Source organism: Mastomys coucha, unplaced genomic scaffold (genome assembly GCF_008632895.1).
Source record: "Mastomys coucha isolate ucsf_1 unplaced genomic scaffold, UCSF_Mcou_1 pScaffold18, whole genome shotgun sequence".
Taxonomy (NCBI): Eukaryota; Metazoa; Chordata; class Mammalia; order Rodentia; family Muridae; genus Mastomys; species Mastomys coucha.
In genome coordinates, this window is record NW_022196900.1 from 93,150,447 (window position 1) to 93,163,269 (window position 12,823).

General features: G+C 52.2%; 1 protein-coding gene across 5 annotated transcripts in view; it reads right to left on the reverse strand.

Annotated features, from left to right (window-relative positions):
* The window catches only part of Ephb2 (EPH receptor B2), a 183,812-nt gene that overhangs the window by 43,640 nt on the left and 127,349 nt on the right, over positions 1 to 12,823 (reverse strand). For all 5 annotated transcript variants that reach the window (XM_031379116.1, XM_031379115.1, XM_031379114.1 and 2 more), the window contains exon 4: positions 1,201 to 1,356. In XM_031379116.1, the coding sequence (XP_031234976.1) occupies positions 1,201 to 1,356 (156 nt within the window). The remainder of the gene's footprint in view (positions 1 to 1,200; positions 1,357 to 12,823) is intronic.

Here is a 12,823-nt window from a genome sequence, read left to right on the forward strand (position 1 = left end):
TCTATCATTCTCTACCTCACTTTGAGGCAGGGTCTCCCACTGATCTGAAGCTCACTATTCCACAAGGCTGACTGGTTAGCTAGCTCCTGGGATCAGCCAGCCTCCACCCCTTCCACCCCCAGAGCCTGACCTTTTACATGGATGCTAAGGATTTGAACTCAGGTCCTCATGTTGTCGAGTAAGTGCCCTTACCAACTGAGCCATCCCCTCCCAAGATCACTAGAGTTCTGCATTACATCATGACTTTTTCTCCTTTCTGTTGCCTAGAGTGTGTGTATGCATGTGTGTATATGTGTGTGTATGTGTGTATATGTGTGTATATGTGTGTATGTGTGTTTATATGTGTATATGTGTGTATATGTGTGTATGTGTGTATGTGTGTGTATGTGTGGGTATATGTGTGTATGTGTGTATGTATGTGTGTATGTATGTGTGTATGTGTGTATGTGTGTGTATGTGTGGGTATATGTGTGTATGTGTGTATGTATGTGTGTATGTATGTGTGTATGTGTGTATATGTGTATATATGTGTGTATGTGTGTGTATGTATGTGTATGTGTGTGTATGTGTGTGTATGTGTATGTATGTGTATGTGTGTGTATATGTGTGTATATGTGTATATGTGTGTGTATGTGTGTGTATGTGTATATGTGTGTGTATGTGTGTGTATGTATGTGTGTGTATGTGTGTGTATGTGTATGTATATGTGTATATGTGTGTATATGTGTGTGTATGTGTATATGTGTGTATATGTGTGTGTGTGTGTGTGTGTGTGTGTGTGTGTGTATACTGCTGGAGCTTCAGCAGCAATATTAGAAGTGACCTTAAGGGGAGAGGCACATGCATTAGAGGCCATCAGCAGTCACCTTCCTCAGCCCTTTACCTGACAGAACAGGTCTGTATGGGGTCAGCTCTAAGAGTGTCATCCCTGACTGAGGTAGGGGAGAGAACACTGCTCAGTCATGCATGGAGCATCCTCTGTTGTAGGTGTCACTTGGATCTTCCGCCAAGCCTCCTCCTGCCCCTCTGTGAGTCAAAACCTTGACTTTATCCTCACATGACTGAGTGGAAGGGGGTGCGGGCCACATGCCACCCCAGAACCAGCTTTGTGTTCCTTCCCCAAGGCGCTCTGCTACTCTGTGGCCATTCCCCTAGCTCCGAGCCTTCCTGTGGGTCGATTGGAGGTGGGAGAAGACGTACTTGTGCAAGGCATGTCTAAGGGGTCCAAGTCGGCCCTGTAGTAGCCGTTGCGGCATACACAGTTGGTGGCACCTTCAGAGGTGGTGCGGCTGTTGATGGGACAGTGGGTGCAGGCTTCATCCCCTTGGTTGGCCTTGAAGGTTCCTGATGGACAACCTGGGAAAAAACACAGGGAGGGTCACCAAGGAGCCCAGGCAAGACAGAGAGAGGCTGTAGTGCGAGGACACCCCTAGCCCTGATCCTGAAGTTCTGGGGTCTCAGGTCCAGCTTGCACGCTGGCTCTGGCCTACGGTTTCTAGAAAACCTGTTTATTTTGTCCCTGAAGTTGCCTATGAGTTCAGCAATCACCCTTCATCGTGCTGGCCCACTGTGCCTCAGCCTGGAGAGGTTTAATGGAGTCTGGATTCCTAACCTGGTTAGCTGTGAACTAGCCTGTAACTGGTTAACTAGGCTTTAGATCGCAGACATGGTTTATTATAGACAGGACGGTGGGCCGTCAGACCATACCGTGAGTGACCTGGTGCACGATGTGGAAACTGCTGGAGTTGCAGAGATCTGGGCCTGAGGTGAGCATTCTATACATGCACATGTGATGCCCGACACAAGCCCATACCAGGCTATGCACCATGTAAAGTTTAGTCAATGTGTTAAAAAAAAAAAAAAAAAAAAAAAAAAAAGGAGGGCTTGCAGTACCAAGTTCAGCCTGAGGGGGCAGTGTCTATACCTCAGGCAGCTCCTGGTAGACTGGGTTCTCCCACTCTGGATGAGCAAGCTGCCTTGCAGCTAGGGCATGCATGGGTTAGGGTCTACTGCAGGCTGCCATGACAGTGTGGACCGGTTCAAAGCCATCTACCCGTTTTGCTGGCCTGGGAAGAAAATCCAGAAGTTGGTGGTTGGGCCCTGCCCTCTCAGCCTCTGTCTATACATGAAGAGGTGGAGGGAAAAGAACTTCAGAGGAAAAGCTCTCTGGGAAGAAATGCTGCTTGCTAGTTTACCTAGGTGCTGTGTGACTTTCAGCAGGTGACTGCACCTCTCTGAACACCCATTTCCTTGTATACAGATAGCTAACATAAATCATCCTAAGTCGTCTTTCCTAGTCTTAGCAACGCATCTTCCCCCCTGGCTGAGTCTCCAGGTTAGAGATCCTGTCTTTCCTGGGGCTTGAGACAAACCCCAGATCCAAAGAGCTTTACCCTCTGGACACAATTACCCATGTACATACAGGGTTTCCTGGCCATTTTCTTAGCTGCTTCAGAACTGAAGTTGCACCTCATTAACTGTTGCTTGCCCTATCTGCCCAGCCTGGAAGCTGGTATTCAGCAGGTGCTGCATAAATGCTCCAGTGGGAAGAGAGCTTTAGAGAATATGATGCTGGGATGGCAGTGAACATGGTTTATAGGGAGCAGGCCGCCTGCTGAATCCATATCCACCTGGGTGTGCAGCGTGCCCTACCCCACTTCCGTGTCGGTAACACAGGGAGAATATTTAGTGTTGCTGAGAGCCATCTGCTGGCTCCCTTCCGTACAAAGGAGCTGTAACAACCTTGGCATAGATACACCGTTACCTGTTCAAAACCAGGCTGCTGAGTGACCTTGGATTCGTTAGCTGACCTCTCTGAGCTTCAGCGTCCTTACTGGCAAAAGAAATTTCCCGCCACACAACTTGGCTATGAAGTTACAGGGAACAAAGCACATGATACAGGGCGGAGAAGGGGTTCCGTTCAGTACCCAGCCGAGCACAACTCCCTATGGGCGTCGGAAAACAGCTCCTCCCAGGCCTGCCTCTCCTGCTTGCTTCCAGGACACAGGTCGGCAAAGTTAGTAACCAGGCTAATCGATGGCCACTGTGGCTCATGCTATCCTGACCAGGCCTTGTAGGATCACAAGGGGTTAGAAAGGACGTCACCACAAACGACCAGGCTTCGGCAGCTCCAGTGACAGTGCAATCCCATGGTAGAGACAGGGTAGAGGTGTGGGGGTATGGGGGTGTGCGGTGTGGGGCGTGGGGCGTGGGGCGTGGGGCGTGGGGGTGTATGCTCCCAACTGACATCAGTTCTGAGTCCCCTGGAGAGCTCTGTCTTAGGATTTGGCCAGCCCAATCTTTGGAAACTTACTGAGTCTGAGCTAGCAGTCACTCTGCCTCTTCTGCACCAAGACAGGGTGTTAAAGCCACTGCCTCAGGACCTGGCTCTGGCAGCAGAGCTGGGGTCAGCCCCAGGCCATCTGGCTTGGAGACCCTGTCTGTTTGCACACTGCCTTAAGAGTCCAGAGTGACTTCCTTTCTGACCCACAGTCCCCACGTCTTGGTGGGGAGCAGATGGGTCAACAGATTCTACTCTGGGCATCTCTGCAGTTCTGGCTTTGTGGACCCGACTCCTCCTCAGTCATCAGCCCTCACCACTGTGGACCAAGATAGGGCCACCATCTTGGCGTGGCCTGGGGATCTGAGGCCATTCAGCCGTAGCGGCTGCAGACTGGCACCGGCCCAGGGTTAGCCTCTCAGAGTTTGTGTCCTTCTCTGCACATGGGAACTTGAGGGCTTGTGGGAGGGTCTAGGACTGTCCTACCGATACCAAAGGATTTGGCCCTGAGCTCGGACTCCTCCTGGCTCTCTCATCAGAGCATGTACAACTCTCAGTGCCTGCTCCATGGGCTGGCCAGTTCCCAGCTGCCTGGCAGGTGGCTGGCTGCTCTCTCCTCTCTGTGCCATGCCAGCCCTCCATCTGGACCATCTTCACAGCTGCTGTGCTGGGCCACCCTGACCCTAGCGGGTTCCCCAGTCACCTCTCCACCAGCCACCCTCAGTTCCTCAAGCCTGTTCCTCTTCAACCTGGGAGGTCACTTCACTCTCTACCCAGTCCCCAAGATCCTCCCTGCCTCTTCCCTGCCTGCACCTCCTCTCCTCCCACCCCCTGTAGCCACACAATTACCAGGTCTTCCCTCCACAGCAGGGTCCCAGGCCTGCCTCTTCTTGGCCGGCCCCCACCCCTGCAGGCATCTAGAAAGCTCTTCCCACCCTCTCCTTGGCATCACTCGGCCATCTGGCCTCCTCCTGCCCCATCTCCCCAGCCGGCTTTCTAAAACACAAGTTGTTCTATGTTACTCAAAGAGGCACAGAGGCAGACAATGGAATATTATTTGGCCGCAAAAAGGAATGAAGCCCAGGTACGCACTCCCACTGGGGAACCTTGAAAACATTGTACTCTCTCAAAGAAGCTGGTCACAAAAGTAGGATTCCATTTATAGGAAATAGGCGCAGGAGAGACACATCTGAGGAGACAGGAAGTCAATGTGTGGCTGACAGGGGAGGATGGGAAACCTGCTAATGGATAACAGGCTGACTTTGGGGGCCATGGGAACATTCTGAAATCGACTGTGGCAGTGTTTGCATGGCCCCAGGAATGCACTAAAACCCCTGCATGTGCCTTTCTGGGCAGGTAAATTCAGAGGTGTGTGCTCAATGCCTCTCTGTGCAGCTTCTATCTCAAATGCCACCCCGGGGAGCCTATACTCTTCAGGGGCCCTGTAGACCTCACGCTAGGTCCTGCCATCTCTCCTGCCTTGATGCCCACCTCTCTATATTTATTCACATGTGGTGCCCTGCCCTTGCTGCCTGAGCTGCCCTCCTTTAGTCATTGGGTCAATGGTACCCAGTCTAGGTAACTAATCTTCCTGAGCATATGTCTTAATGGCTTTCTTACGAATCTATGTGCCCAGCTGGGCTGTTTATCTTAGAGGTCTTGCCAGTCACTGGGATGGATGGATGAATGAACATTGGGAAGAACACCAGCTCCAGGTTTATGTTGGCATTTGGGGAAACTGAGGCTCAGGGAAAAGGAGACAGACAAAGCTCTCAAGACTTAGTTCCCTGAACCCCCAAGACAGCGGTTGCCTCTATCCCCCAACCCTTGGACATCACATGCAACAGCTCAGGAAGATGAGGCCTGGGTGCAGAGCAAGTATCTCAACGTGCCCAGTGCCCAGGGACCTCCCTGCCCAACCTTTGTCCCTGCCAGCCCTCCACAGTTAATGCAGGGTTTCTGCTGGACACTAGCTCAGTGGGCTATATAGTGTTTAACTCAGAATAAATCCATGAGGCCCAGGGGGTCAACTCCAAGTGTCTCCTGGCGGTTTCCTACCACCCCAACCTCCACGGGGCTCCTGACAGTGGTTCCTGCCAGTAGCTTCACTTCCAGGCGTCTGCTAAGCTGTACCCCCTGCCTGGTGCTCTGTCTAATCTACTCAAAGGTTACTGACTTAGAAAGACTGGCTAGACTACTTAGAAATGCCAAAACAGTGCTGGCCCCCGACTTAGACTCTTGCTTCCCTTCAGTGACCCTCAGCTTGTGCCAGCATTAGAAAGCAGACCGGGGTCGTGCAGGTTCCTTTTGTGTGTGTGTGTGTGTGTGTGTGTGTGTGTGTGTGTGTGTGTGTGTGTATCATCCCTTCTCTGTGCTGGAGGTGCTACAAACACTCCCAGCTCCAGTGGGACCCCAGGAGATGTTGGTGGTGGTCGGCTGAATGGAGAATGCTTCACAGGACTGAGAAGAGAGATTTGGGGCCACTAGCACTTCATAAGCCATCAGACCACTGAGCACCTCATAAGCCATCAGACCACTTCAGTGCATAGACAGTGCACAGCAGCCACTTCATGCCCGCTGCTTGCTCTCTCTGTCTTCTGAAGCACCTTCTCTCTATCTGCTAAGTCGACCAGCCAGATTTTTTTCTAGTTCTTAAATTCAAAGTCTTGAGTTCCCAGTGGGGGACTCAAAGTCTGAAGCCAGCCGGGAGGGTTCGCGGTCTCACTGGACACTTACTTTGTTTTTCTCCTGTAGCCCAGGCTTGGAACTCACCGTGTAGCTGAAGATGACCTTGAACTTCTAATCCTCCTACACCCACCTCCCGAGTGATAGGATTATGGTGTGTGTGCCTCCACACCTGATTTATTCGGCGCTGCGTGCATGATTGGCAAACGTTCTACCAATGGAACCATATCTCTGCTCCTGCTCCCATCAGACACTTCTCCAGCTCTGCTGGCCACCTCTCATCCAATCACAGGTCCTTTGGTACCCTGGCTTGCATGACCTGCTCCTTTCTCTCATACCCCTTCCCTCCATCTCTTCCTAGCGGCCAGCCCAGACCTCCAGCCAACACAGACCTGTTCTACCTCCAGTGGTGGTGGCTGAACCAACCAGCTGGCTAGTGAGTGAGAACCCCGACTCATGCTTGTGTTCCTGTATTGTGTGTGCTTCCTGGAGAGCCAATTCTGTGTGACAGGGCCACTGTGCTGTTAGTGGTGTGCACAGCTGGCTCTTCTAAGCTCTCTGGTACAAACCAGGGCCAGTCCCACTGGGTGAGATGACATGGTCTACTGGCTGGTGAGTGAGTGGTGGATGGGGCAGGGCTGAGCCTCTGCACCCACACATAGTAGGTGTGCCAGTGGATTCCCTTAGAAGGATGAGCAGCTCCCAGGGGTCAAATGAAAGTTCACACACAAAAGTGCCTGAACTCTTTGGGACACTGGGGACTCAAAGCCCCCCAGCAAACTGTCACAGCAGAACTGCCACTTTCCAGAGCCTTTATCCTGGGCTGAGTCAGTGCTCAGACTGGCATGGCCTGGATTCTCTCACTTCATTCACGTCATTGTACACCAGTGTTGGTAAATTTATCATTTAGATTTTAAAGAAAAGGAAATGGAGGGGGGGTAGGTAGCAAATGGCTTAGTAAGACCTCTAACAACTATGTTGATCCCTGGGACCCACATGGTGGAAGGATAGACCCAATCCCAGTGGGTTGTCCTTTGACCTCCCTAAATGTACGCCTTGGCAGCAACACCCCAACACACACACACACACACACACACACACACACACACACACACACGAAAAAGAAAAGGAGACAGGCAGAGGTGGCTCATACCTTTAATCTCACCACTTAGGAGGCAGAGGCATGCAAATTTCTTTGTTCGAGGTTAGCCTGGTCTACGGTGTGAGTTGCAGGACAGCCGGGGGCTATATAAAGAAACCTTGTCTTAAAAAAAAAAAACCAAAAACAACCACCCCCCCCAAAAAAAAACTCAAAGAAACTTAGGCTCAGAGGGGTGACTGGCCACCTTAAGGTCACATAGCTAGAAGATGGCAGGGTTAGACTTCTTCTTTGAGTAATTCTGAATCCTTGTGCACAAATACCACCAGCCAAGAAAACCCTCACAAGGTCAAGTATCAAATGCCAGGATTGGAGACTATCTTATTGAGGACAGTCACCCAGCAGGACAGAGGCAGGGCTCTGCCCTCCAGCCCAGGACATCAGTCCAGGCAGCCAGTCTGCTCCTGCCTTCTGCAGATGCCCAGAGTGCTTGGCCAGGCAAGCGGATGGCAGCCAGTTGGAGATAGGAGGGGGATTGCGAGGAAACAGATTTTCTCCCCGCCTGCCCCCTGGGCTCCAGGGATAGGTGATAATTGACCAAGTAAGGCCCAAGCCGGTCGAGGCAGGGCTCCATCTGGGCCTGGCATGGTGGGTCTGCTAATTGGCACCAAGTGATCCTTGGTGGCTGGTCTGCCGCTTCTGCCCCTTCTTCAGGGGCATGCTGGTTTAGTCTCGAAGATGACTGATGCCATTTGGAATCAAGTGCTTAGTCAGGCCTGATGTTCTGGGTGGTTTGGGGGAGGGGTGCTTGGAAAGAGTTTCATTCTTGGGGGGGGGGTGCTTTGCACAGAAGGCTCTAGGTGACATTGGAAAAGGCCTCCCTGAGCAGAGCTCTGAGGAGTTTGAATTGGGGCATGGACTATCAAGTTGGTGCTAGTCTGGTCCAACCCCCCAGTTAACTGTGTAACCTCGGGCGAATTACCTCACCTCTTTGGGCCTTAGTTTTGTGAGAGAGCAATGACGATAATGACAATACGGACCTTGAATCTGTCGGAGGAGATTAAATAGGTTAGCAGTGCAGACCTTGGAATGGTGCTGGGCATGTGGAGAGTATAAAACGGTGCTTGCTGCTGTGACGGAGGCAGGCGCGCTCTTTCCAGAAACACTTGGGCTCAGAAGTGTTTCAGAGTTCAGACTGTAGAATATTTGCATAGAGGCAATGAGCTCCCGGGACCCAAGTCTGAACACGACATTCATTCATGTTCACACGCACTTTGCATCTATCACCCAAGGGGGATTCAACAGGGCGTTCTGTGTAATTTTACACCTAGAAAAGTTTTCCTGGAAGAGTGTTTCTGGTTGTGACATCAGGTTTAGGGTAGGTGACCACCCATTTGCAATTCACCAGCTCCTGCTGGCTGTAGGAAGCCTGGGGACACAGGGCAGCAGATATTGCCCCTGCCCTCAGAAGTTCGGACTAGGCAGCAGGCATCTATCTCAATGAGGATACTGAGACAGACAATGGGGCTCAGACACGGGACACTAGTTTGGGTTGTCATGGCTTCCTTTAGCTAGCTTCTCTAGCTGATGTGGTAAAGGGAGAAGGGATGAGGCTCTGGAGTCTGCAAAACAGTGGCTCCCCCGACTCTTTTGGAAAGTTCTGGAAAGAAATTCGCCTAAAGAGTTCTGAGACCATGGGGCTGGAGAGATGGCTCAGTGGTTAAGAGCACTGACTGCTCTTCCAGAAGTCATGAGTTCAAATCCCAGCAACCACATGGTGCCTCACAACCATCTATAATGTGGATCCAATGCCCTCTTCTGGTGTGTCTGAAGACAGCTACAGTGTACTCACATGAAATAAATAAATAATTAAAAAAAAAAAAAAAGAGTTCTGAGACCAGAGCTGGGTGGCCACATGGTTTTCCACAGTGCGAGCCAGGCCCCTCCCTCCCCCGGCCTTCTGGCTATCAGACTCTGGCTGTAGATAACTCCAGGCTCTGCCTTTTTACTTTGTACTATGAGAAGGCTGGATCACCATGCTGCCAGGGTCTGGTGCTGTGCCCGCCCAGGTCAGGGAGGGGCTGGTGGAATTCTAGTGGCTGAGCTGAGCAGAAAAGAATGAGTGGCAGTTAGCCTTAGTCAGGCCTGATGTTCTGGGTGGGTTGGGAGAGGGGCGCTTGGAAAGAGTTTCATTCTTGGGTGGGGGGTGCTTTGCACAGAAGGCTCTAGGTGACATTGGAAAAGGCCTCCTTGAGCAGAGCTCTGAGGAGTTTGAATTGGGGCATGGACTATCAAGTTGGTGTTAGTCTGGTCCAATCCCCCATCGGACAGAGTGTCTACGGTTTCCTGCTTTCACCAACCAGATCAACTCGTACTCAGTCCCCTGGGACAAGTCAGGCAGAATGCCCAGTTGGGTCCTTCAACGCTATTGTGAAGTCCCACTGAAGTTTCTGGTAGTCAGAGACGCATCCTCGATCTCCTTGAGGGGCTCGGCTGCATCTGGAGCTGGACAGGAACTTGGCTACATGGCTACACATGACTCATGACTGCCCTGTACACAAGGAAGTGACACTGTACACAAGGAGGTAACACTGTACACAAGGAGGTGACACTATATACAAGGAGGTGCCACTTTTTTTTTTTTTCAGAACTGAGATTTGAACCCAAGGATCTTCACACACCAGGCAAGCACTCTGCCACTGATCGACATCCCTGGTTTTATTGTGTCTTTTAAGACTCACTCCCTAGCCCAGATAGGGCTTAACCTTCTAACCTCCCTGCCATAACCTTCCAAGCCACTGGGATTACAGCTCTAGACCACCAGGCCTGGCTATTGGTGTCGCCGTTTTAGAAGTGAGAAAACAGAGGAGAGGAAGTGTCCTGTAAAATATCACTTATAGCCAAGGGCCTGGGGGTGATGATGGCCCTGGAAGGTAAGAGACTTATGCCTAAGGCTAGCTAGCTTACCCGTGAGCTAGGGTCTTTGGTCTATTCTGGATCCCCCAAATCCCCTTCCCCACCCTTGGCAATTAGCTCTCTAAGAACCCTACCTTCTTGCCCTGCCCAGCTGGAGTCTCTTGAGGGCAGCCCCTGAGCCACGTGGCACAGAATCAGCACCCTGTCTCAGCCCCCTAAGTGTCTACCCTCAAGTCTGATGGCTCGTGTGGTTTGGAGTGCTGCTCCCCGGTCTTCTGGGGTGGCATGAAGAAATAGAGCTCATAGTGTTTGAGAAAGCTAGACATGGGCTCCCACAGCGTGCATAGGTGGCCGGGGATGTTTGGCAGCTCAGTTTTTTTTCCAGTTTCTGGACCCTGTGTCAGGCCCCTGGTCCCTGACAGCCTGCCTCCCTTCAAGATATCCCAGCTCCCCACCAAGAGGCCAGAGCTCCTACCCACCCAGCAGGCAGCCCCATTCCTCCAATTTCCTCTCAATTAATCAAGCTCTGAACTTTTTAATTATCTGCCTGCGGGGTGACTCCCCGCACTGAAGCAATTAAGGACATTTCTAAGGGCCGTGTGGTTGTGGTTGCTGCAGGCTCTGGCGCAGAGGCTGACCAGCCCTCATGGAGGAGGGAGCTGAGGACAGGAGGGTTGAACAACATTCACAACCCCTGGGCTGCAAGGTTATGGGAGGGGATGGAGCTGGAGCTATGCCAGGGATCTGGGACTACACAGGCCACCAGGATCGCCCTTGCCACCCTTCTGTGCCTTCCCTCTGTAAAGGGACTGATCTGGATCCTAGCAGGTATCAGGCGGTGGTTCGGGGCAGGAGGTTAGGACACCATGCATCTTCACCTTGATCCTGAGAGTGGGAAAGATGTCTGTTTCACAGATGAGAAAACAGAGGCTGAACATCTGGCCAGTTTCTGCTGCAGCTGGACCGGAAGGCAACTCTAACCCTGCATCCACTTTCTTCCATATTCTTTCTATCCTGGGCTGGTGGTATGGGAAATTGCCCTGGAGCATCAAGAAAGTGTATGCCCCGGAAGAGGTGTCCTCCAAGGTAGAGGTCTGCCTAAACAGAAGCTGCTGGTGGAAGAGGGCTTGGCAGGCGGATGGCTCAGCTCTGCTGATGCACGGGGGTGGGAGAGGGTATGGTGCATGTAGGGAACTCAGAATAGTGCAGGGTTGCTGAAGCATGAAGTTCAAGGCCCTCGGGAGGTAGGTGCTGCTGAAGAGGTAGGAGGGGGTCTGGGGAAGTCAAATTCACAGAGCTTTTTAGGAGCTGCTGTCTAAGTACCTAGCGTATTTTATGACTGTAGACTCCACCACCCAGGCAGGGCCAGTAACTTGCTTAAGTGAGGCCATAGAGTAAGTTACTGTGGAGAAAGAGAGACGGAAGAGGCACAGAACTGTGCGGTGGCCTCCTGACGATGTGTCTGGTGTTTGCCCTCATCTTCCTTCTATTCTACTTTTAGGAGCTGCTGGCGGATCTCTGTAGTGTGGTGTGTGTGTGTGTGTGTGTGTGTGTGTGTGTGTGTGTGTTGGGGGGGTGGGTGGGTGGGTGGGAGTGGAGATGGGACTATATGTGGTTTTAAGGGTAAGGCTGTCGGTGGTTGTGGCAGTGGGGCTTCAGGAGTAGGGGTGGGGTTGGAGGTGGTTGTAGGAGTGGGACTGTGGAGGCAGGGGTGAGGCTGTGGGTGGTTGTAGGGGTGGGGCTGTGGAGGCAGGGGTGAGGCTGTGGGTGGTTGTAGGGGTGGGGCTGTGTGGAGGAGTAGGGATGTGTATGGAGGGGTAGAGATCCCAAAGAACAGGAAGCAACTCAGGAGGCTCTGTTCAGGAACTTCCAAAATTCCCACCATCGTTGGAGTAAAAATCAATAACCCTCCCTTCCTGTCTTCCGCAATGGACTCAAGTCCCATAGCATACCTCTAGCCTCAGGGCCATTGCACATGCTGATCTGTGCCTGGGTCAGGCCCTCTCTCTCCTATCACTGAGTTAATGCCACACTACTACATCCTTCTGAGGAAAGGAAAGGGAAGGGATGTCCCCTCACCCCCAGGTGGAGACTCTCTGGGTGACAAGCTTCTCCAGACCGGTGCTACCTAACACTGGGACTCGCTGTCCGCCAGAATGTTGAATGTTAAATAATAATCACCGTGTGCCCAAGGGGAAGCCGGATATGTCCAGAAAGCTTGGCACATCTGGTAGGGGCAGCCCCAAGCCCCCAGGCACATGTGGTTGCTGTATTGACAGGTGTTAGGGTGGGTCACGGAGATGGGGCCTTAGTGTCCCAGACATGGTGTCGGAGTGGGCGGAAGAGTTGTCAGTAACCTTTGTATGGTTCACTGAACCTCAGTGGCCACGCTGAAATCCAGACCCTGGGCCACCAGATTCCAAAGTCCCTACATCACTCTATTGGCATTGTCACCCCTGCTGGGGCTGGGGGTCCTAAGGAGGCTCCCTCCCTTCTCCAGCTGGAGGGCTCTGCCCGGGTCACCTCCTGCAGTAGTCCCTCTGCGACTGGATCCAGAAATCTGGTCCTGGCCCCACCTGAGGGAGCCCTGGACTGGGGTTGGCCTCCCTCCTACCCCTGCCCCAAGCAAACCAGGCTCATTAATAAAGGACACAATTAGCTGTCAGCAGAGAACATGTCTGGAATTTCTTACCTGCTTGGTGAACTGAGTTAAGCTAACAAACCCGGGACACCCGGGGAGGCAGCTGCTATACACCTTTCAGGCCCGGTCATGGGGCTGGGGTGGGAGTGCCTGCTCACAGGCCCTGGCCTGTGTGGGGTGCTTATTTTTTTTTTTTTTTTTT